Genomic DNA, 24717 nt, shown 5'->3' on the forward strand with positions numbered 1-24717 from the left:
AAACACACATAGGATTTGGGAGGGGAAAAAAAATGAAGCTATCTAATTCTGGAGCGCAGCTGGATAAGCAAACCAGCAGGAAATGGGGTCCTTTCTGGTGAAGAAGAGGGAGCAGAGGGTGGGTGGGCTTCCTTCGGGGGGTGGGGGGAACAGAAGCAAGTGATGCCCACATGCCCACCCAGCCACTGGGCCCAGCTCAGAAGCCCCAAGCCCCCTCCCTGTCCATTTACACAACCAACCCTCTTCCGGAGCTGCCCAGGGATGGAGCCTGACACAGAGTGTGCAGCTGAGTCCTCTGGCTGGAATATGTGACCAGACCCAGTTGAAGCCTCTCTATAAACTTAAAAATACAGGTTGATTAAAAATTAATTCATAGGTCTACAGGTGTCTGTCTTTCTTTCCCCCTCTCTGTCTTCCCCTCCTCTCTCCATTTCTCTCTGTTCTAACAACGACGACATCGATAACAACAATAATAACTACAACAACGATAAATAAAACACAAGGGCAACAAAAGGGAAAGTAAATAAATATAAAAAAATTAATTCATTGAGAGAGAGAGAGAGAGAGAACGTCAGAGTGTCATGCTAGCAGATGCGATACAGAGGATCAAACCCAGCACCTCATACTTGAGAGCTCAGTGTCTTATCCACGGTACCACCGCCGTGGCCACAGCCTCTCTATGAATTTTAAAGATGTGTTAAGTGCACAGAACTCTCCTATCTTGAGGAAGCCCGAGACAAAGCTATGCCACTTAGGGGCCTGGGGAGCTAGCTCTTCAGGTAGAGTGCAAACCTTAGTGTGGGCAAGGCCTTGGGTTCTAGACCCAGTACCATACAGAAACACCTTGGGGAGCTCCATGATGGTGCCCCCCCACAACTGTATAGAATCAACAATGAGGGGTGGGGAGACAGCATCAAGGTTGTGCAAAAGCCTTTCAAGCCTGAGGCTCTGAGGCTCTGAGGTCTGAGATTCAATCCCCAGCACCACCATAAGCCAGAACTGAGCAGTGTTCTGGTAAAAAAAAAAAAAAAAAAAATCAACAATGAAACCCGCCAATATGGAGCAGTCTAGAGCGCCTTTGTTTTTGGTCTGTTCTTCCTGTGTGTCTAAGGTCAGTTTCATTTTTTTTTAAAAAAAATTCATTGATAATGTAATTTATTTTTATTTACTTCTGCTTTCTTTTGTTTTTCTTGCCACCAAGTGAGCCTCAGTGCTGGCACAGCAAATCCACTGCCAGTGTTCCTGGAGGCCATTTTCCTTTTTACTGGACAGGACAAAGAGACATTGAGAGGGGAGAGGGGAGAGAGAGACACCTGCAGGCCTGCTTCACTGCTTGTGAAGCGACCCCCCTGCATTTGCAGAGCTGGGGGATCAAACCAAGATCATTGTGTGGGTCCTTGCGCTTTGCACTACCAGCGCTTAAACCAGTGCTCCACAGGCCCACACCCCCTCCACAGCCATTTTTCCCTTTCTATATTTGATGGGACAGAGAGAAATTGCAAGGAAGAGGGGATAGATAGATAGATAGATAGATAGATAGATAGATAGATAGATAGATAGATAGATAGGATCCTTCCTATAAACCTGCTTCACCGCTTGTGAAGTGCTCCCCCTGCAGGAGGGAGCAGGGACTCGAACCTGCGTTCTTGCACCTGGTAACGTTTGCACTTAACCAGGTGCACAACTTCCCAGTCCTGTTTCTTTTTTTTTATTATTTTTTTAAATATTTATTTATTTCCTTTTGTTGTCCTTGTTATTTTATTGTTGTAGTGATTGTTGTTGTTATTGATGTCGTTGCTGTTGGATAGGACAGAGAGAAATGGAGAGAGGAGGGGAAGACAGAGAGGGGGAGAGAAAGACAGACACCTGCAGACCTGCTTCACCGCCTGTGAAGTGACTCCCCTGCAGGCGGGGAGCCGGGGGCTCGAACCGGATTCTTAAACTGGTCCTTGGGCTTTGCGCCACCTGCGCTTAACCCGCTGCACTACTGCCCAACTCCCGCCCTGTTTCATTTTATATCTTTATAAAATGTATTTATTTATTCCCTTTTGTTGCCCTTGTTGTTCAATTTATATCTTACCAGGGCATTGCTCAGCTCTGCTTTATAGTGGTGCTGAGGACTGAACCAGGGATAAGGCCAATTTCAGACAAGACCTGATGATGGACTCAACCCGGCCCTACATTAAAACATGGGCTGGGGGAGTTGGGCGGTAGCGCAGCGGGTTAAACGCAAGTGTTGCAAAGCCCAAGGACCAGCATAGGGCTCCTGGTTCGAGCCCGCAGCTCCCCACCTGCAGGGGACTCGCTTCACAGGCGGTGAAGCCGGTCAAGCCGGTCTGCAGGTGTCTCTCTTTCTCTCCCCCTCTGTCTTCCCCTCCTCTCTCCATTTCTCTCTGTCCTATCCAACAATGACGACATCAATAACAACAACCATAATAACTACAACAACAATAAAAACAAGGGCAACAAAAGGGGGGGAAAATCATGGGCTGCGTGCCAGGGAATAGGGCACCTGGCAGAGGGCACGCTGTGCCATGATCCAGGCCCCTGAGTTCCCATTTTTTTTTTTCATGTGTTTGAACTGTATTTTTTTTCCCTTATTTTACCAGAGCACTGCTCAGCTGTGGCTTATGGTGGTGTAGGGGGACTGAACCTAGGACTTTGGAGTCTCAGGCATGAGAGTCTCTTTACAAAACAATTATACTATCTACCCCCACCCTGTTTTTTCTTTTTCTTTTTCTTTTCCCTCCACCACTTCCTCCTTTTTTAGAGAGGGACAAAGAATTAGATATAAACAAATTACAGAACAGAGCTTTCCTTCAGTAGAGTCACATACATGGTCACGTAGAAGTAAGCTGTTTCGTCAAACTCAAGAGTTTTTCTTCCCTTCCTCCCTCCTTCCACTAGAGTATTGCAGTGCTCTTGACTTAATGGTGTGGTGTCGCTGGGACCTTTGATGCCTTAAGCATGAAAGACTTTTTTGCATAGCCACTATGCTATCACTCCAGCCTGTGTTTGAACTGTAAAAACAAAGCTCTTCTATTTAATCTTGAGAAAAGAGGGGCTTGAAAAATGTCTTCCAACTCCCAGTGGGGGAGAAGTGATAACAGGAAAAGGATAAGAGAGGGCTCTTAACTCTAGCTCCATCAGGACCCAGAGAGGAAGAAAAAGGGAGGGACATTTGGATGTAATAATAGGGTTACATGTGGCTTAGATGGGGAAGGGAGAACTGAACCTGGAAGCAAAAGAGGGTGATTATTTACAAATATACACAGATAGTTGTAGAGGTAATACAACAACCCATGTCTGCAACCTTAGGAAAATGAGTTCCCATTTCTGGCACCACACGGGAGCACTGTGCACGGTCAGGAGAAACCGTGAATGCTGGAGCAGTTTTGTGGTGTCTCTCTTCCTCTGCCTCTATCTCTCCATCTCTAGCTGAAATATAAAAGTAAAATATGATCCACTGGGAGCAATGGAATCGTACAGGCATGAGGGCCTAGCAAACAGAAAAATAGGTCAAAGCTGTAGTTACTAACAATCAATGGACAAATCTAGAAAAACTCCCACAACAAGGATTCTCAGCCAAGGACAGTCATGCCCCCAGGGGACACGTAGCAAGCTGCGGAACTTGGTGAGGGCAGGGAAGGCACTAGGGCTTCCGGAAGGTGTGGCCCTACACAGCCCCTCTCCAAAGGCTCACTGGACACTCTTGTGGCATCAGGACTGGAAGCTGGCATGCCCCCTACTGGTGAACTATTTCCCCAGCTCTGGGACCAGCCTACTGTTTATCATGGCAAACTAACACAGGCTGTAAATAACGGGATGGGGGGCGGGGGTCCGGAAAGCTGGCTTAGTGTTTTGCACAGCAGATTCATGCCTGTGGAGGGAGGCCCCAGCACCGTGGTAAAGCAGAGCTGAGCAGAGTCAAAGAAATAATACAAGGGTTAGGGTCAGGAGATAGCCCAGCCGAAAGAGCACACACACTGGCATGTGTGAACCCCTGCTTCAGCCGCCATTACCTTGGAGGCTGGACTGGCGCTCTTTTTTTTTTTTAATATTAATTTATTTATTCCCTTTGGTTGCCCTGTTGTTTTATTGTTGTGGTTGTGATTGATGTCGCTGTTGTTGGACAGAGAAATGGAGAGAGGAGGGGAAGACAGAGAGGGGGAGAGGAAGACAGATACCTGCAGACCTGTTTCACTGCCTGTGAAGCGACTCCCCTGCAGGTGGGGAGCCGGGGGCTCGAACCGGGATCCTTCTGCCGGTCCTTGTGCTTTGCGCCATGTGCGCTTAACCTGCTGCACTTCTGTCGGACTACCGGTCCCAGGTTTAATCCCCAGCACCTCATAAACCAGAGCTGAGCAGTGCTCTGGTCTCTCTACGTGTATCTTTCTCATTAAAATTAAAAAATGTTAATATATATGTATATTTTAAGAGAGAAGAGGAAAGAGAGAGGGGGAACTAGAGCATCACTCTGGCACAAGTGATGCCAGGGATTGACCCGGGATCTCCAACAACTATTCTCACTGCACCACCTGGGATGCACTGGATCGACCTTCCCGTGGTGCATCCCGTGAGCACCCATTCATTGGGGAAACTGACGATCCTTCCTAGCCGACTGAATCCACATGGATCCCAGTCACTTTCAAAGCCAGCAACTGGCTACGGAAGAAGGGCAAACGCTAGAAGAAGAAGTGCACCACCTCCTGACCATGGAGTGGTGCTTTGATGTCTCTTCCTGTCTCTTTCTTGCACACACACACACACACACACACACACACACGATGCAGACTAAACTAATAAAGAAAATGGAGGGGGAAAGCGAGGGAGGAGACAGCTCTATGACTTGCTCACCTAACCTGTAATGGAAATAAAATCAACGACCTCTTTTATTTATTTTCCCTTCTGTTGCCCCCTTTTTTTTTTATTGTTGTGGTGGTTATTATTGTTGTAGTTATTGATATCATTGTTGTTGAATAGGACAGAGAGAAACGGAGAGAGGAAGGGAAGACAGAGGGGGTCGCCTGTGAAGCGACTTCCCTGCAGATGGGGAGCCAATTACCTCTTTCTAAAAGCCGTGCTAATGTGCCTCGCCCTCAGTCACTCACACTCTGTGCCTTTCACTCAGCGCTTCCCGTTACTGGACAGACAGCTGCACTTTGCCCCTTGGGAATTCTGGTAAGACTTGAGCAACAGAGAATCTGGTGGCCTTGGGGGTGGGGGAGGGGTTGCAGCTGCTGCCTTCACGGTGGCTTCATCAGCAGGGCCCGCGATAGGCCAGACTCCCAAGTATTTCACATGCTTCTGTCTACCCAAGTATTTCACATGCTTCTGTGTCACACAGTGAGAATTTTTGTGGGTAGAGGTCGGGCTTGTGACTTGTGGGGTGCATCACCAGGTAGCAGCAGACTTAGTAAAAGGAAGACCGAGTCTGAGTGGATTGAGAGCCTCACCTTTAGAACAGAGCCCAGTGTGGCCTGGATGGTGGTGGTGGTGGTGCAGTGACTCAATTGTTGGATTCTCAAGCGTGAGGTCCTGAGCTCAACCTCTGGCACGGTGTCGGTGTGTGTCAGAGCGGTGCCCTGCCTCTCTCTTGCTCTCCCCTTCTTGCTTTTACTAATAAAGAGGTAAACCTTTAAAAATAAATAAAACAATTTCAAAAAAAAATTAAGGAGGGGGTGGGAGTAGATAGCATAATAGCTATGCAAAGTGACTCTCAAGACTGAAGCTCCAAAGTCCCAGGTTCAATCTCCCGCACCACCATAAGCCAGAGCTGAGCAGTGCTCTGGTAAAGAAAAAAGAAAAAAAAAAAGTAGAAAATAAAATAAAATAAGGATGCGGGGATCTTTTGTGAAAGATTTCCATGCCTGAGGCTCCAAAGGCCTGGGTTCAACCTCTCACACCACCAAAAATTTGAGCTGAGTAGTGCTCTGGTTGAAAATAAATAAGTCAATAAATAAATAAAATGCAATAGAGTGCACATGCCTTACTTAGTCCTCTGGACTGTCCTATATACTAACCAGCTCAGGTGTCACCTAGCCAGCCTCTGTCCCCGGGCTCCAGCCAAAGGGATCTATTTGCATGTCCCAGAATTTGTCAGCAGATCTCCTCGCTGGTCTCAGTACAGCCTGTCCTTTCCCTGAAACATTCTCGTCCTCCTAACTCTGAAGCGACCTTTTCCTTCCCAGCCCTTCTGCTTCACCCCTCCTACTGCGGATGCAACGCAGCCTCACCGCCCCCAGGAAGCCCTCCAGGATGCCCTTGCTGTGCACCGTTAAAGGTCCAGCGCCTCCGGGGGGCCCAGCTCCAGGAAACGGATCGGTCCGCCTTGCAGACGCCGCGGGCATCCATGCCCGGTCTAGAACTCCAGCTCGCGGGCGGGGCCGGGCGAGCCGCGCCACCCTGCTGTCCCCGCCCCGGAGGCGGAGCCGGGGTCCGAGCCTGCGGAAATCACTCCGGGCCGCGTTCCCGGGCTCCTGCGTCCACGCCCCCAGTTCGGTGAGACCCGACCCGCGGGTCCCGGGCCGCGCATGGCAGCAGGTGCAGCAAGGGCAGCGCACCGGGCCGCGGCCATGGCGCGCGGAGACGCCCCGCGGGACAGGCGAGTGGGGCCGGGCGGGGGGCTCCCTGGGGGCGGGGGGCGGGCGGGGGGCTCCCGGGGCAGCTGCAGGCCGGCGCGAACTACAACTCCCAGCAGCCGGCGGCGCGGGGCGCGGGCCCGGGGGGGATGGGGGCTGCAGTCCGTGCTCCCGGGGCGGGGGGTGCGGTGCGGGCGGCGGGAAAGGCGTCCTCGGGGTGACCTTCCACCTGATCCCCGCAGCTACCACCTGGTGGGCGTCAGCTTCTTCATCCTGGGGCTGGGCACCCTGCTGCCTTGGAACTTCTTCATCACCGCCATTCCGGTGAGCTCCGCGCCCATCCTCCGGCCCTGCTGACCCCGGGGATGCCACGTGCAGCGCTCCCCGGCCCCCTCGGCGCCTCTGGGTGCCCCTGTGAGGAGGAAGCGCAGGACTGCAGAGCAGAGGGGCCGCCGAGCTTGCAGGGAGGCCCAGATGCTTGAGGGGAGTAGGGGCACAGGTCGCCAGCTCAGGGGGTACCAGCAAGGTGCACCCAGCTCCACCACCCTACCTGGCCAGATTAATTTCCTTTCATTCCCAGTATGCCTTGGAGGGGAGAGTGGCCCCCCTCCCCCAAAGTCTTTGTCCTTCTTTGAGAGTTCACGAATGACATTCATTCGTCCCACAGACAATCCAGGTGCCCAACTTCCTGCTCTGGGGCACACAGGAAACGCGGGCGGGGGGGGGGGGGGGGGGGGGGGCTTGATCCCCAGCCACGGTGCTGTCACTCCAGCAAAGGCAGAAGGCCAGGGCCCGTGTTCTCCTTGGGACTGGGCTCCCCTCGCGGTGCAGAGCCAATGCAGCAACTTTCCAGAAGCTTCTTCAGACCCCTGCTCTGGGCTGAGTCCTGGACACCCAAACAGAACTCAGCCCTTGGTCTTGAGAGCAAGATGGAGACCAGAAAGTTATTAATAATGGATGGGGCCTGGGCCTTCCCGTCTGGAGCGGAACCCTGTGTGCCCCCAGGGGAGGGCTGGCTTCCTGGAGGGAGGGGGATGGCTTCCAGGCAGAGAGTGTTCAGAAAAAAAGCTTGGGGTCCCTGGGCCTTATCAGGAGGAGCAGGAGAGGGGCACCCAAGGGGTCTGGTTCTGAGACACACACACACACACACACACACACACACACACACACACACACACACGCTCTTCCAGAGCCTGGGGTTCCCCATTGCGGGCTCTGGGGATCCATGGGTGGGGCTGGGGGAGGTCAAGCAGAGCTGAGAGGGCCCCATACTCCGGAGAGGATGCTGTGGACCAGCCCCTAGTAGAGCTGGGCTTAGGGCAGGCGCTTGGGGAGAGCATACCAAGGGGCCAGGTGAGCCAAGATGTGCTGGGCCCAAGCTGGGCTTTGCAGGCCTTGGGCTCTGCAAGGACAGGCACCACAGACTGACCAACCGACCAACCCACCGACAGACATTATTAACCAGCCAGCCCAAACAGGCAGGGAGGCAGAGGGGGCCAGATGGGGCACCCTGTGGCCAGGCTTGAGGGTGAGCCGTGCCCCTCTCCTACCCCTGCACCACCGCAGTACTTCCAGGGGCGGCTGGCAGGCACCAACAACACTGCTGAGACGCTAGGCGCCAACCACACAGCCCCCGAGGACACCTTCAACTTCAACAACTGGGTGACACTGCTGTCACAGCTACCCTTGCTGCTGTTCACTCTCCTCAACTCCTTCTTGTACCAGTGGTGAGAGGGCACCCACCCCCCGGGGCCCTGCCTGTGCCCACTAACAGCCCAGCACAGAGGGGACCCCTTTCCAGCTCCACGTCTCCCTCCCTCCATCACCCCACGTCTCCCTCCCTCCCCCGCTATCTCGCCTGGCTGGGCCCTGCCCCAGCACCCCCAGCTGATGCCCCCCCCCCCCCCCCCCCCCCCGCTCTGAGCAGCATCCCTGAGGCCGTGCGCATCCTGGGCAGCCTGCTGTTCATCCTGCTGCTCTTTGCCCTGACGGCGGTGCTGGTCAAGGTGGACATGAGCCCGGGGCCCTTCTTCTCCATCACCATGGCCTCCGTCTGGTTCATCAACTGTGAGCACGCCTGCCCCTCCCCACCTCCCACCCTGCACTCCTCACCTGTGTCTCTGAGGGGAAATTGAGGCCCAGAGCAAAGGGGAGAGTCTCTCAATACAGGCTCCACTAGTGATATCCTAGCCTGAAGCATGCATGCATGAATGAATGAATGAATGAATGGGTGAATGGAGTGACACTCCTCTCCCTGAGTTGCATGCCCTCCCAGATTTTTAAAAATTATTGTTGGATAGAGTCAGAAGGACACTTTGGGGGAGATGCAGAGTCACTGCCTCACCACCCACCTTGCAGGTGGGGAGCAGGGGCTTCGAACCCGGGTTCTTGTGCACTGTAGTGTGCACACTTAACCAGGTGTGCCACTGCCTGGCCCCACCCCCCAGACTTGGCCAGCATCCCTGTGCACCCTACCGACACCTCCTTCAGGGCGCCCTCTGAAGCTACCTAACTGAGCAGTGCTTCTCCCCCTCAGCCTTCTGTGCAGTCCTGCAGGGCAGCCTCTTCGGGCAGCTGGGCAACATGCCGTCTACCTACAGCACCCTCTTCCTCAGTGGCCAGGGCCTGGCTGGCATCTTTGCTGCCCTCGCCATGCTTCTGTCCATGGCCAGTGAGTGGATGCCTTGGGGGCTGCGGGGGTGGGGGGAGGGGCTAAGGTGGCCTCTGAGATTCTTGGGAATGGGTGAGGCACCTGAGGTCTGGAGTGGAAATAGATAGAGGTGATGGGGTGGTGGGTGGGGAAGGAGTCTGGGCAGGGCAAGGGATGGTTGTGTTCCGCAGTGAGGGAGAATGGCTGGGTGAGGGCTGGGTTCGCTGGGAGCCAGGGTCAGGGCTCGGGGACCCTGCCCTTGTGAACACAGGTTGAGCTTGAGGGACAGGAGGGCAGACTGAGATCCACCGGGGCCCCAAGGCCAGTCCCACCATCCCTAGCCAGGAACATTGAGAGGAGCCCTCATCTCGGGCCAGACCCCCAGCTCAGCAAGCGCTCAGTGTGTAATGGACATGAAGTAAGAGAGCCGCTGGCACATAGTAGGCATTCAGCTCGAATGAGTCGTAAGGAAGAGTGAGAGAAGCGGAGGCTGGTCTGGGGTCCTGTGCCAGAGTCCCAAGTTGGGGGTGGGGGGAAGTGAATCTGAGATGGGCAGAAGGGGAAACGGCCCAGGAGCTTGCAGCAGAAGTCTCTGCACAGGTGGTGTGGATGCCCGGACTGCTGCCCTGGGCTACTTCATCACACCCTGCGTGGGCACCCTCCTGTCCGTTCTGTGCTACCTGAGTCTGCCCCACCTGGTGAGCGGGTCACTCCAGAGCACCTCTCCCACAGCCAGGGCTGGGGCTCCCGGGACGCCGAGGGAGGCAGAGGGGACCTGCGCCCGTCCTGAGCCCCCAAGGAGTCACCCACTGTGGGGGGTGGGAGCCCTAGCCTCTAAGCCAGTGGGGTGCAAGGGGACCTGGGCCTAACCAGGCAGGGCTGACGCTTTCCCTCGGCAGGAGTTTGCTCGCTACTACCTGGCCAGAAAACCACCGCTGGCCCAAAGCCAGGAGCTGGAGACCAACGCCGAGCTCCTGGAATCTGGTAAGCCGGGGCCCTGCAGGACCCTCAAGCTGCTGCAAGCATCTCCCCTCTGTCCCCACCTACACCCCACCCCCCTCTCCCCGAGGCAGAAGACCAGAGAGACAGTCAGTGGGGATCTGGCGGTGGCACACCAAGTTAAACACACATAGTACAAAGCGCAAGGACCTGCACAAGGATCCCGGTTTGAGCCCCCGGCTCCCCACCTGCAGGGGGGTCGCTTCCCAGGCGGCGAAGCAGGTCTGCAGGTGTCTGTCTTCCTGTCTCCCCTCCCCTCTCAATTTCTCTCTATCCTGCCCAGTGCAAAAAATGGTCACTAAGAGCAGTAGATTCATAGTGCTGGCACAGAGCTCCAGTGATAACACTGGAGGCAAAAAAAAAAAAAAAAAAAAAAGTCGGTGGGATTACAATCCTCCCTGCTGCCTAGTGAACCTCAGTTTCATCCTCTGTAAAGTGAGGAGACAGCAGAGTTCTGGGCAGGGGGCTTCTGGGTCCATGTGCACCTGAGTTAGACAAGTCCCTTAGCCCCATCTGAACCCCAGTATCTTTTTCTTTTTTTGCCTCCAGGGTTATCACTGGGGCTCGGTGCCTGCACTATGAATCCACTGCTCCTGGAGGCCTTTTTTTTTTTTTTTTTTTCAATTTTTTGGGATAGAATAGAGAAAAATTGAGAGGGGGAGAAAGAAAGACAGACACCTGCAGATCTGCTTCACTACTTGAGAAGCGATCCCCTGCAGGTGGAGAGCCAGGGGCTCGAACCAGGATACCAGGATACTTGAGTGGGCCCTTGTGCTTTGGACTATGTGCACTTAACCCAGTGTGCCACCGCCCAGCTCCCCTCCCAGTTTCTATATTTGTAAATTCAGGCAGGAAGATCATCCACCTATGCGTCCAGTCCATTCACCTACCAGTCCATCTACCCACTCATCCAGTCCATCCACCATCCACTGACCCATCAATCTACCCATCCATCCAACATCAACCCATCCATCCAGGCCACTGACCCATCAATCTACCCATCCATCCAACATCAACCCATCCATCCAGGCCTCTGGACAAAACCTACTGAAAATCACTCTGCCAGGCACCGGACTGAGCTTCTTTCTGTCGTGAACCCCCTTGGCCTTCTCCCTGGGCTAGAGGAACAGACTTGTTTTAGCTGCTGGATTCCCCTCCCTCGGCCTGGCTCTCACCAGTACAACCTGCCCTCCTCCCCTCTCGCTCAGACGAGAAGAATGGGATTCCCAAGAGCCCCCATAAGGTAGCCCTGACTCAGGAGATTGACCTTGAGAAAGAGCCGGAGATGGAAGCCATGGAGCCCCAGAAGCCTGAAAAACCTTCTATCTTTGTTGTCTTTCAAAAGGTTTGCCCCCTGCAATCCCTGCCCCCAACTTCCTCCACCATCCCTGAGGAGTAGGGCCCTCGCCAGCCCTCCCTGGAGACTCTTACCGTGAACAGACACTCCCAGGGTCCCCGTCCCCCGAGGTGACAGGGCTATGTGGATGAGAGACAATGTTGGGCCAGGCTGAGAAGCAGAAGGGGCTGAGGGGCTGGGGCACCGGCTGTCCCCCTCCCCCACCTCACTCTCCTGCTTTGGCTCCCAGATCTGGCTGATGGCGCTGTGCCTTGTGTTGGTCTTCACAGTCACCCTGTCTGTCTTCCCCGCTATCACAGCCATGGTGACCAGCTCTACCAGTCCCGGGAAGTGGAGTGAGTGTGGGGAGTGGAAGAGGGCGGCGTGGGGGGGGGGGAGAGGGAAGGGGAGCCGGCATCAGGATGAGACCCCCACTCCTCTCCAAGGTCAGTTCTTCAACCCCATCTGTTGCTTCCTCCTTTTCAACATCATGGACTGGCTGGGCCGGAGCCTGACCTCCTATTTCCTGTGGGTGAGCACATGTGGGCTGGGCTGGGCTGAACTGGTGACTTAAGGAGGCACTGGGGCACCAGAAAGTGACTCCCAGCAGTCCAGTGGGTCTGGCGCTGAAATAGCTGACCAAGCGGCTGTGAGCACTAAAGCCCATGGAGGTTCACAAGCCAGGACTTGATGGTGGCACATGCCCCACTGGCCTGTGTCCCCCAGGGCCTGTCACCTGTAGGTTCCTGCACCAGGTGAGAGGTTGGACAAAAATCCTGGGGGCCAGGGAGGTGATCAAACTGTGTGGCTCGAGTGTCTGAGGCCCTGGGTTCTGTCCCCATCACCCCATTTAAAAAAAGAGAGAGAGAGAGAGAAAGGAAACAAGGAAGGAAGAAAGAAAAAGATGCCCAGGGCTTGGATTATTTTTAGCCAGAGCTGCTTTTCTGAATGACGTCTCCTGGGCTGGAGAGACAACATAATGCTTCTGCAAAAGATTTTCATACTTGAGGCTTCTGGGTGTCTCTCTCTCTCTTTTTTTTTTTTGCCTCCAGGGTTATTACTGGGACTTGGTGCTGGCACTATGAATCCACTGCTCCTGGTGGAAATTTTTTAAATTTTACTGAATAGGACAGAGAGACATTGAGAGAGGAAGTGGACATAGAGGCTCAGAGAAGAAGGTAGACACCTGCAGACCTACTTCACTGCTTGTGAAGCGACCCCCCTGCAAGTGGGGAGCAAGGGGCTCGAACCAGATCCTTGCACTTAGTACTATGTGCACTTAACTGGGTGCGCCACCACCCAGCCCCTGACCCTATGTTCAATCCCCAGCACTACCATTAACCAGAGTTGAGCAGCACTCTGGTCTTTTTGTATCTCTCTCTCTTTAAATAAAAACAAATAAAACATTTAAAAATAAACAAACGACACCTCCCAAAGACATAAAAGAGTCTGAACCAGGATGTGGCCTAGGTGCCCAGCTTCTGCTGCCACTCAGCTACCTGCCTCAGTCCCCAAGGTGGGCTGGGGAACCCCGAGGGGTGCTTGAAGGAACCAAGCTTCTGGTGGAGAGAGCAGATACTGGCCTCAGGCTGGCCTGAGACTGTTGGTAGCCTTGTTGCCCATGCCAGCTCACGGGGAGGGCAGGGGAGGTAGCAGATGGGGCGTCCTCCTGCCCCTGGAGCACAGTCCCCACAACGCCTCCGCTGCAGCCCACCGAGGACAGCCGGCTGCTGCCCCTGCTGGTCTGCCTGCGCGTTCTGTTTGTGCCTCTCTTCATGCTGTGTCACGTGCCCAAGAAGTCGCGGCTGCCCATCCTCTTCCCGCAGGACGCCTACTTCATCACCTTCATGCTGCTCTTCGCCATCTCCAATGGCTACCTCGTGTCCCTCACCATGTGCCTGGCACCCAGGTCTGAGGCTGGGGGCGAGGGGGTATGGGAGGGGAGCACACAGCTTCCTGCCAGCTGGGTGACGTGTCACTGCTGAGCTGGTCCCAGGCCAGGAGCTGCTGTCTGACCCAGACACTAGTTCTGGGACCTCTGCTCTGGGCCTCAGTTTCCCCATCTGTGAAATCAGTAGGTTCTACTATCTCCCCATGAGGTTCAGAAAGCTCCCAAATTATAGGCTTAAGGGGAGTTAAGGTTTTGAGCAGAAGCAGAGTCCATGGGCCTTTTGCTCCATCAGCCAAGGAATTAAGAATCCAGGGAGAGGGAGTCGGGCTGTAGCACAGCGGTTTAAGCGCAGGTGGCGCTAAGCGCAAGGACCGGCGTAAGGATCCCAGTTCAAGTCCCTGACTCCCCACCTATAGGGGAGTCACTTCACAGGTGGTGAAGCAGGTCTGCAGGTGTCTCTCTTTCTCTCCCCCTCTCTGTCTTCCCCTCCTCTCTCCATTTCTCTCTGTCCTATCTAGCAACAACAACAATCATAACTACAACAATAAAAAACAAGGCCAACAAAATGGAATAAATAAATAAATATTAGAAATAAATACATATTTTTTAAAATCTTTAAAAGCACAAAGACTGGCATAAGGATCCTGGTTCAAGCCCCCAGCTCCCCACCTGCAGGGGAGTTGCTTCACATGTGGTGAAGCAGGTCTGCAGGTGTCTTATCTTTCTCTCTCCCGCTCTCTGTCTTCCCCTCCTCTCTCCATTTCTCTCTGTCCTATCCAACAAGGACAACATCAATAACAACAATAACTATAACAATAAAACAACAAGGGCAACAAAAGGGAATAAATAAAATAAATATTTTAAAATATTTTTTTAATTTATTTATTGGATAGAGACAGCCAGAAATTGAGAGGGAAGAGTGTGATAGAAAGGGAGAGAGACAGAGGCACCTGCAACCCAGCTTCACCACTCGCAAAGCTTTCCCCTTGCAGGTGGGGACCAGGGGCTTGAACCCAGGTCCTTGAGCACTGTAACATGTATGTTCAACAAGGTGCACCACCACTCGGCCCCATAAATAAATATTTTTTTTAATCTTTTTTTTTTTTAAAGAAAAAAAAGAAGAAGAAGAATCCAGGGAGAGGGCTGGGATGATGGCATAATAGTTATGCAAACATCTATCATGTCTGAGGCTCTGAGGTCCCAGGTTCAATCCCCTGTACTACCATCAGCCAGATCTGAGCAGTGTTCTGGTCAGAGGCTTGGAAACTGAAGTCCAGAGGGCCTGTGAGGTTGGACCTTCCCAAACTTGTTCTTGGGCTGTCCTGCTTCAGAAGGCATTGGGTGTGGGTCCTGGTTTGTGTGTCACTCTTTCTTTCTACAAGATTTATTCCTCTACTAATTGATGAGAGAGTGAACCAGAACATCACTCTGGCATATGTGATGCTGGGGATCAAACTCAGGACCTCATGCTTGAGTCCCACTCTTTTATTCAGGGCACCACCTCTGGGGCCACAGTGCAGGACATTTTCTGTCGTTTCTTTTTTCTTTTTTAAAAACTTTTTTTTTTAATATTTATTTTATTTATGTATTCCCTTTTGTTGCCCTTGTTGTTTTATTGTTGTAGTTATTATTGTTGTTGTCGTTGTTGGATAGGACAGAGAGAAATGGAGAGAGGGAGGGGAAGACAGAGAGGGGGAGAGAAAGACAGACACCTGCAGACCTGCTTCACCGCCTGTGAAGTGACTCCCTTGCAGGTGGGGAGCCGGGGTTCGAACAGGGATCCTTATGCCGGTCCTTGTGCTTTGCGCCACCTGCGCTTAGCCCGCTGCGCTACAACCCGACTCCCTCTTTTTTCTTTTTATTTTATTATTGGATAGAGAAATTGCAAGCAGAGGAGTTAGAGACACCTGCAGCACTACTTCACCACTTGTGAAGCTTCCCCGTTGCAGGTGGGGACCAGAGACTTGCACACTGTAATGTGTGCACTTAACCAAGTGTGCGGCCACCTGGCCCCCGCCAGGCATTTTCTAAGTGCTCCCATATTCCTTTTGTTCCAGGCAAGTGTTGCCCCACGAGAGGGAAGTGGCCGGTGCCCTCATGACCTTCTTCCTGGCCCTGGGGCTTTCCTGTGGCGCCTCCCTCTCCTTCCTCTTCAAGGCTCTGCTCTGAAGTCCTCCATCCGGGTCTCGACCTTCTCCATCACTGCCCCTCCTGGAGCCAGACACAGCTGGGCTGGAGCCCACAGTCTGAACACCAGGGGAGGACAGGTCCTGTCCTATCGCCCTGGCTGTTGGCCACTCTGGCTGCTGTAAGAAACTCTCCCACCCAGGAAATCCTTCAAGGGTGGGTGTGGACATACGGACACAGACCTCCGAAGGGTGACCATCTGGAAACCAAGGGCCCTGGGCCTGGCTCTTCCTCACCATCAGAAGAGTGGCGTGCGCCTCCAGACACCCACCTGCCAATTGCCGGGGATCAGAGACCAACAGCCAGCCTGGCTCGGACCTGGGTGTGGCCTCAGACTCAGGTTCAGAGCTGGAGGTCAGGGCAAGGATTCTTGGGGACCCCCTTGGTCAAGGTTCTTGGACAACAGCAAACCATGCTGGGAACCAGTGCACTGAGGAGGGAGCCTGTCTTGCCACGCGGCCCGAGTTCGAGCCCCGCACCACACAAAGGAAGTGCTGTCGCTACAGGGCTGTGGATGATCCAATGTACCTCGGGGACCATCAGCAGTGTTTTGATTTTGCCAGCACTACCCAGTTCCCCAGAGCTGAGTGTGTGCTAGATTTTGCTGAGCTCATCCACACCTGTTCTCACTGAAGTTACCTTGGGGCCCTTGGGGGTTGGGGGGGCGGCAGGTCCGGGATTGTGGTCTCTGTACAGAGGAAGACACCACGTCCCAGTGGAAGTGTCCACTTTTGGGTGAGCCAGGACCACCCACCTCCCTCCTCCCTGTAAGTGCTGTCCCTCCTGCCCCGTTATCCAGGGCCTCAGGGCAGGAAGGTCCAGCACTCACTCCCCATTTTTAGCTATTTCTCCCTCTGACCCGCTCCCCAGTCTAATAACAACCCTCTTTGTAGGATGGGCTGTATTGCGTCTTCATTTGCCAGGGGTTTTCACCTCTGTTGACCTTGATGGTGCTGGAGGGGGTTGTGAAAAGACTACCCATTTCACAGGTGTGGTGGCTGAGGCCCTGAGAAGACAGGGGTTTGTGCGTTTCCTAGGGCTGGGTCCTCTCATCACAGAAGGGCCGAGGGGGTTGGCCTGCCAGGGGCTATGATGACTGGCAGAGCCCCTTGTCTGCACAGGACTTACTCTGGTCCCTGCACTGGTGGCTGCTGCCTCCCTTCCTCTCAGAAACGGCCTCAGAGAGCCCTAGCCTGTTTCATCCTGCTTCCATTCTCCCCGCCCACTACCTGTCTGCCTGCTCCCCAGCATTTTGGGAGCAGTCCCTGAGCAGCTAACTGTGTGGCCAGTAGAGCCAGGCCAGGGCCCTGCTCAGGAGCCAGAGGCTGATTGCTATCAAAGGAAGAGAAGGCCAGGAAATAGCTCCAAAGTAGAGCACATGCCCTCCATGCATGAGGTCTGGGATTCAACCTGACCCTTGGCACCACACAAGAGCACTGTGGATGGCACCAAGGGGACTCCATGGGTGGTGGGCTGGTGCTGTGGAGTTTCTGCCACTCCCTCTCTCCCTCTCTCTCTCTCTCTGAAAAAATATTGAATAATTTTTGACTGGGAGACAGCTCAGCAGTATCTTGTATATTTGAAGTACTGGATTCATTCTCCAATTTTTTTTTGTATCATTTTTTAAATTTCTTTATTGGGGAATGAATGTTTTACATTCAACAGTAAATATAATAGTTTGCACATGCATAACATTCCCCAGTTTCCCATATAACAATACAACCCCCACTAGGTCCTCTGTCATCCTTCTTGGGCCTGTATTCTCCCCACCCACCCACCCCAGAGTCTTTCACTTTGGTGCGATAAGCCAATTCCATTTCAGGTTCTACTTGTGTTTTCTTTTCTGATCTTGTTTTTCAACTTCTGCCTGAGAGTGAGATCATCCCATATTCATCCTTCTGTTTCTGACTTAATTCACTTAACATGAATTTTTCTTAATAAATTTTTATTTATTTATTCCCTTTTGTTGCCCTTGTTTTATTGTTGTAGTTATTATTGTTATGATGTCGTCATTGTTGCCCTTGTTACTATTATTGTTGTCATTGTTGTTGGATAGACAGAAATGGAGAAAGGAGGGGAAGACAGAGGGGGAAAGAAAGACAGACACCTGGAGACCTGCTTCACCACCTGTGAAGCGACTCCCCTGTAGGTGGGGAGCCAGGAGCTCGAACCAGGATCCTTACACCTGTCCTTGTGCTTTACGCCACCTGCGCTTAACCCGCTGCACTACTGCCCAACTCCCTAACATGAATTTTTCAAGGTCCATCCAAGATCGGCTGAAAACAGTGAAGTCACCATTTTTTACAACTCAGTAGTATATATACATTGTGTATATAGACCACAACTTGCTCAGCCACTCATCTGTTGTTGGACACCTGGGTTGCTTCCAGGTTTTGGCTATTACAAATTGTGCTGCCAAGAACATATGTGTACACAGATCTTTTTGGATGGATGTGTTGAGTTCCTTAGGATCTATCCCCAGGAGGGGAATTGCAGGGTCATAGGGTAGGTCCATTTCTAGCCTTCTGAGAGTTCTCCAGACTGTTCTCCACAGAGGCTGGACCCATTGACATTCCCACCAGCAGTGCAAGAGGGTTCCTTTGACCCCACAGCCTCTCCAGCATTTGCTGCTGTTACCTTTTCTGATGTATGACATTCTCACAGGAGTGAAGTGGTATCTCATTGTTGTCTTGATTTGCATTTCTCTGACAATCAGAGACTTGGAGCATTTTTTCCTGTGTTTCTCGGCCTTTTGGATCTCTTCTGTGGTGAATATTCTGTCCATGTCCTCCCCCCATTTTTGGATGGGGTTATTTGTTGTCTTGTTGAGTTTGGCAAGCTCTTTATATATGTTGATTATTAAACTCTTGTCTGATGTATGGCATATAAAGATCTCCCATTCTGTGAGGGGTCTCTTGGTTTGGGTAGTGGTTTCTTTTGCTGTGCAGAAGCTAGTTAGTTAACTAGCTTCTGCACATCAACAACAACAATAATAACTACAACAATAAAACAAGGGCAACAAAAGGGAATAAATAAATATTTCTTGAAATTAAAAAAAAAGAATTATTGTGTTCAAGTTCCCAGTCCCCACCTGCAGGAGGTGGGGGAGAGAGCTTCACAGGTGGTGGAATAGTGCTGCAGATGTCTCTCCTCTCTCCCTCTCTCTCTTCCTCTATAAAAAGTGGCTGAGGGCGCTGTGCAGTAGCGCGCCAGGTTGGGCACACATGGTGCAAGACACAAGGACCAGCATAAGGATCCAGGTTCAAGCCCCTAACTCCATAGCTGAGGTAGGGGGAAGGTCATTTCACGAGCGGTGAAGCAGGTCTGCAAGTGTCTGTCTTTCTCACTTTCTGTCTTCCCTCCTCTCTCAATTTCTCTCTGTCCTATCCAACAACAATAACAAGGGCAACAAAAATGGGGAAAATAGTTTCCAGGAGCAGTGGATTCATAGTGCAGGCACCGAGCCTCAGAGATAACCCTGGAGGCCAAAAGAAAAAAAAAAAGTGGCTGAGTTAGTGAAGTAGCTCACTTAGAGCCTGCCGCGTTGCTCAGTGTCTGATCCATGTTCCACACCACACGGAACGAATCTTTGGTGCTGTGACCTCCCCTTCCCCACCTAAAAATAGACAGAAAAATGATCTGGGGAGATAGCACAATGATAATGGCAAAGGAATTTCATGCCTGATGCTCTAAAGTCACAGGTTCAGTCCCCATCACCCCATCACTGTAAGTCAGAGCTGAGCAGTGCCTGGTAAAAGTAAATACCTGGGGGTCGGGCGGTAGCGCAGCTGGTTAAGTGCATGTGGTGCAGAGCGCAGGGACCGGCGTAAGGACCCCAGTTCGGCCCCGGCTCCCCAACTGCAGGGGAGTCGCTTCACAGGCAGTGAAGCAGGTCTGCAGGTGTCTGTCTTTCTCTCCCCCTCTCTGTCTTCCCCTCCTCTCTCCATTTCTCTCTGTCCTGTCCAACAACAACGACATCAATGGCAACAATAATAATAACCACAACAACGATGAAAACAACCAGGGTGACCAAAGGGGGAAAAATGGCCTCCAGGAGCAGTGGATTCGTGGTGCAGGCACCGAGCCTCAGCAATAACCCTGGAGGCAAAATAAATAAATAAATAAATAAATACCTAAGTGGTCTAGGTGGTTGCGAACCTGGTTAAACACACACATTACCAAGAACAAGGACCCAGGTTTGAGCCCCTGCTCCCCACATCATGAACAGCGAAGCACATCTCTTTATCTCTCTCTCTCTGCCTCCAGGGTACTGCCGCGGCTCGGTGCCTACATTATAAATCCACTGCTCCTGAAGGCCATTTTTTTCCATTTTACTTGAATGGACAGGACAGAGAGAAATGGAGAGAGGAGGGGAAGACAGAGAGGGGAGAGAAAGACAGACACCTGCAGACCCGCTTCACTGCCTGTGGAGGAACCCTCCTGCAGGTGGGGAGCCGGGGGCTCGAACCGGGATCCTCGCATGGGTCCTTGTGCTTGGTCCTATGTGTGCTTAACCCGCTGCGCCACACTGCCTGGTCCTCCTCTATCTCTCTTTACCCCGTTCTCTCTCAATTTCTCTTTGTCATATCTAATTTAAAAAATTAGGGGGGAAAAAAAGGAAAAGGAAAAAGGGCAGGCACATCTGGCACATCTGGTTAAGAGCACATATTACAGCGCACAAGGACCTAGGCGGACCCTGGTCCACCTGCAGGCGGATAGTTTCACAGGCGGTGAAGCAGGTCTGCAGGTGTCTGTCTTTCTCTCCCCCCCTCTGTCTTCCCCTCCTCTCTCCATTTCTCTCTGTCCTATTCAATGACAATATCAATAACAACAACAGTAATAACTACAACAATTAAAAAACAAGGGCAACAAAAGGGGGGAAATAGGGGGGAAAGGGAAAAATGGCCTCCAAGAGTGGTGAATTTGCAGTGCAGGCATCAAGCCCCAGGAATGACCCTTGTGGCAATAAAATAAGTAAATAACAAACAATAAAATAAGGAGCCAGGTGGTTCGCACCTGGTTCAGTACACACATTACCATACAAAAGACCTAGGCTCAAGCCCCCAATCCCCACCTGAAGTGAAGGGAGTTTTATGAGTGGAGAGACAGTGTTGTAGGTATTTCTTCCCCTCTAACTCTCCCATCCCTCTCAATTTCCCTCTGTCTCTATTGAAAAATAAAATAAAATATGGTCACCAGGCCAGGAATGGTGGAGTTGTGCAGATACCAAACCCCACCTATAACCCTGGTGGCAAATAATATATATAATAAATAAATATAGTGATCCCGGAAGTGGCGCAGTGGCTAAAACACTGGACTCTCAAGTAGGAGGTCCCAAGGTTGATCCTTGGCAGCACATGTACCAGAGTGATGTCTGGTTCTTTCTCTCTCGCTCCTCCTATCTTTCTTTCCTTTCTTTCTTGTTTACCAAAGCACTGCTCAACTCTGGTTTATGCTGGTGCGGGGGACTGAACTTGGGACTTTGGAGCCTCAGGCATGAGAGTCTGTTTGCATAACCATTATGCTATCTACCCCTGCCCTCTCCTCCTATCTTTCTCATTAAAAAATAAAATGTTTTTAAAGGTGCTTAAAATAATTATACAATATATCGTTTTCACTACACATGAAAGAGGGTTACAGGACACCGGGCCTGACCTAAGCGGGTTAGAGCCTCACAGGTGGCTGCACCTGGGTCCCCAGCAGGCCCCACACGCGTGTCTATCGCCCACTGGCGGGCAGCAGGTGTTACAGCTCCCGTCTCCAGCCACCCCGACACCCATCAACCCTGGCTCCCCACTTGTTGTGGATTTGTGGGCGAACCCCTATCCCGGCGCTGAAGATCCTCCCTGGTCTGTCCTCCTGGAAACCACACCGGGGTCACGGGGCTTAACAGTTATCACACGCGATTGACAGGGGGTCCGGGTGCGACACGGGGGGGGGGGGGGCGGGGGAGAGCGAGAAAAGGGCGCTTGTCCATTTCCTGCAGAAAACCACTCAACATCGGACACCCCCCACCCCATGTGGCACTGGCCAGAATTCTGCTCTTCCAGCTGGAGCCCTGGACCCTCTTTTAGGGAGAGGGGGGAAAAAACAAGCCGCCTTTACTAACCTTTTTCCGGTCAGGTTTGCCCAACAGGATACGAAGATGCCGCGGGCACAAAGAGGGGACAGTAGCCCGGGCTGGAAGGAAGGATGGCGTGGCAGCCCGCGTGGGCATCTGCGCAAGTGGCGGGAAGTGGGAAACGAAGGCTCGTCCCCAGTGTAAAAGGCAATCGACGAGGATGGGATTCGAACCCACGCGTGCAAAGCACAATGGATTAGCAGTCCATCGCCTTAACCACTCGGCCACCTCGTCCCACGGAAGGCGCCTCCTTCCTCATTCCCTTATCTCTCGCCGCCTCCGCGCCGAACCGGCCACCTGTAGGCCACTTTCTTGGGTAGCCCCAAGGGTAGACCTCTTGGGGTCCCGAGGAGGGGGGGGGGTCGCGGGGAAAGGGGGTGCTTTTCGTATTGCTTTCCGCCCGCCGCCGCGGGGACCGGCGCCGTCCTGCTGCAGAGCTGCAGCCGAGCCCGGTCGCGGTTTCCCCGCCCCGAGTCCCGGATAGCGCGCGGGGCGGTCAGGACGCGCTGGATCCCGGGAGTCGTGCACCGGCCGCAAGTGGGGTGCGGACCCCCCCAGACTCGGGGGGCGCGGGGCGGGCTCCGCGTTGGCACCGTGCCTGGCGCGAGAGGGCGGCGGCGGCGGCAGGAGCTCCTCCCGGCGCGCAGGGGGCGCTGTGGCGGCGCGGCGCGGCGCGCGGGGCTCGGCGGGGCTCGGCGGGGCTCGGGGGCGCTCGGCTGGCTGCGCTAAATCCCAGCTGGGGCGGCGGGTGGAGGCCGCGGCCCGGTGGTCCCCGCTGCGCGCCCCCGGCCGGGAGAGCCATGCAGATGGCCCACGGCGTCCGCTGCGCCTTCTACCAGCTGCTGCTGGTCGCGCTCATGCTGGTGGCCATGCTGCAGCTGCTCTACCTGTCGCTGCTGTCGGGGCTGCACGGGCAGGAGGAGCAGGAGCAGTATTTCGAGTTCTTGCCCCCGTCGCCGCGGTCGGTGATCCAGGTCAAGGCGCAGCTCCGCGCCGCGCTGGCCTCCGGGGGCGTCCTGGACACCAGCGGCGAGTACCGCGTCTACAGGGGCCTGCTGAAGACCACCATGGACCCCGACGACGTGGTCCTGGCCACGCACGCCAGCGTGGACAACCTGCCGCACCTGGCGGGCCTGCTGGGGCGCTGGGAGGGCCCGCTGTCCGTGGCGGTGTTCGCGGCCACCAAGGAGGAGGCGCAGCTGGCTACGGTGCTGACCTACGCGCTGAGCAGACACTGCCCCGAAATGCGCGCCAGGGTCGCCCTGCACCTCGTGTGCCCCTCGCGCTACGAGGCCGCTGTGCCCGACCCCCGGGAGCCCGGCGAGTTTGCCCGGCTGCGGTCCTGCTCGGAGGTCTTTGACAAGCTGGCCAGGGTGGCCCAGCCTGGGGTCAATTATGCCCTGGGCACCAATGTCTCCTACCCCAATAACCTGCTGAGGAATCTGGCTCGTGAGGGCGCCAGCTTTGCCCTGGTGGTCGACGTGGACATGGTCCCCAGCCAGGGGCTGTGGAGGAGCCTGCGGGAGATGCTGGATCAGAGGAGCCAGTGGGCGGGCACGGCGCTGGTGGTGCCCGCCTTTGAGATTCGCCGGTCCCTCCGCATGCCCACCAACAAGAACGAGCTGCTGCAGCTCTACCAGGCGGGCGCGGTGCGGCCCTTCTACCATGGGCTGTGCACGCCCTGCCAGGAGCCCACCAACTACTCCCGCTGGGTCAACCTGCCAAAAGAGACCCTGCTGAGGCCTTCCTACGTGGTGCCCTGGCAGGACCCCTGGGAGCCGTTCTACGTGGCCGGAGGCAAGGTGCCCACCTTCGACGAGCGCTTCCGGCAATACGGCTTCAATCGCATCAGCCAGGTGCCCATCTGGACGGGGGAGGGTCAGGGAGCTGTGGGAAGCTTTGGGTGGGAAGGAGGCGGCAAAACAGGAAGGGTCTGCGTTGGGGAGGGATAACTGGATGGCGCGGGAGATCCAGAGGGGGGCCCGGGGAGGAGGACTGGAGTGAGGTTTAGGGGTGTCCATCTTGGCCCAAGAAACGTCACCAAACTTTGCTGACCTGTCTCTCTCCCCCCCCCCCCCAACACACACACAGGCCTGTGAGCTGCACATGGCAGGATTCAATTTTGAGGTGCTGAATCAAGGTTTTCTGCTTCACAAGGGGTTCAAAGAAACCTTGAAGTTCCATCCGCAGAAGGAGGCAGAGAATCAGCACAATAAGGTCCTTTACCGACAGTTCAAGCAGGAGCTGAAAGCCAAGTACCCCAACTCCCCCCGTCACTGCTGAGTCCTTCCTACCCTTAGTCTGAGAAGCCTCAGCCTCCTTCTTCCTGGGGCCGACCTTCAGGCCTGACTGGGGTAAGAAGCGTCACTCCACTTGACTGTGGCAGCTGTGGTGTCAGAACACTGAACTTAAATATGGGTGCTGGGACGAAGTCCTAGCTTTACCACTAACTGACTGTGTGGCCTTGAGCAAGTCCCCCTCCCTTTCTGAGCCTCGGTTATCCCGTCTGTAAGAAGGGAGGTGAGACAACCTACCTCGCAGAACTGTTGGGAGGCTCAGATGAGATGCTCTATGTGAAAACACTGCAAGCTTCGTACAACTGTGAAGTGTCATTAATATTATTACAGTATTATTGTTGCTATTATGAACAATCCCAGGTGGGTGCCAGTAGGAGAGCCGAAAGTGTGAATGGCACCGAGCTTAACACAGTGGGGGGATCAGAAAGAGGGAGATGGAAGTCTTAGTCTGGGGGCCAAAAGCTAGAGTCCCTAGGCCTCCCTGATCAGCACCTTCGGAGACTCAGGAAAAGGGCAGCAAGGCCTGCGGGTTCTGTGCCAGATAATCCTGGACCCTTGAGTGGGTCGGGCTGGGTTTTGCCTGCCGCTGAGCATGTCAATAAATGAGTGTTCACACCTCCAGCCGGCTCCTTTACTCTCCTGGCCGGGGGCCGGG

The 24717-nt window shown here is 53.8% G+C and overlaps 2 protein-coding genes and 1 non-coding gene across 3 annotated transcripts; 2 read left to right on the forward strand and 1 right to left on the reverse strand.

The window, feature by feature from the left end:
- Positions 1-6391: 6391 nt before the first annotated feature.
- SLC29A2 (solute carrier family 29 member 2) lies at positions 6392-17602 on the forward strand. Its single transcript, XM_007518631.3, has 12 exons — positions 6392-6604; positions 6824-6905; positions 8148-8308; positions 8509-8648; positions 9118-9252; positions 9832-9929; positions 10131-10215; positions 11439-11575; positions 11817-11922; positions 12013-12098; positions 13276-13475; positions 15515-17602. Exons 1-12 carry the CDS (start codon positions 6534-6536, stop codon positions 15624-15626), a joined length of 1413 nt encoding a protein of 470 aa, XP_007518693.2. The 5' UTR covers positions 6392-6533; the 3' UTR covers positions 15627-17602.
- A 4315-nt stretch (positions 17603-21917) lies between these two features.
- Positions 21918-21999, reverse strand: TRNAS-GCU (transfer RNA serine (anticodon GCU)). Its single transcript has one exon. It is a non-coding gene; the product is annotated as a tRNA-Ser (tRNA).
- A 405-nt stretch (positions 22000-22404) lies between these two features.
- On the forward strand, positions 22405-24683 carry B4GAT1 (beta-1,4-glucuronyltransferase 1). Its single transcript, XM_007518629.3, has 2 exons — positions 22405-23621; positions 23857-24683. The coding sequence occupies exons 1-2, from the start codon at positions 22566-22568 to the stop codon at positions 24046-24048; spliced, it is 1248 nt and encodes a 415-aa protein (XP_007518691.1). The 5' UTR covers positions 22405-22565; the 3' UTR covers positions 24049-24683.
- Positions 24684-24717: the final 34 nt, after the last annotated feature.

This window comes from Erinaceus europaeus, chromosome 17, assembly GCF_950295315.1.
Source record: "Erinaceus europaeus chromosome 17, mEriEur2.1, whole genome shotgun sequence".
NCBI lineage: Eukaryota > Metazoa > Chordata > Mammalia > Eulipotyphla > Erinaceidae > Erinaceus > Erinaceus europaeus.

Excerpts from the sequence above, each read along its gene's own strand:
- SLC29A2 (XM_007518631.3), top strand. The coding sequence starts at position 6,534 with ATGGCAGCAGGTGCAGCAAGGGCAGCGCACCGGGCCGCGGCCATGGCG. Across the intron at positions 6,906-8,147 it reads TCTTCATCACCGCCATTCCG|TACTTCCAGGGGCGGCTGGC; the intron begins GTGAGCTCCGCG and ends GCACCACCGCAG. Across the intron at positions 11,576-11,816 it reads TCTTTGTTGTCTTTCAAAAG|ATCTGGCTGATGGCGCTGTG; the intron begins GTTTGCCCCCTG and ends TTTGGCTCCCAG.
- B4GAT1 (XM_007518629.3), top strand. The coding sequence starts at position 22,566 with ATGCAGATGGCCCACGGCGTCCGCTGCGCCTTCTACCAGCTGCTGCTG. Across the intron at positions 23,622-23,856 it reads GCTTCAATCGCATCAGCCAG|GCCTGTGAGCTGCACATGGC; the intron begins GTGCCCATCTGG and ends ACACACACACAG.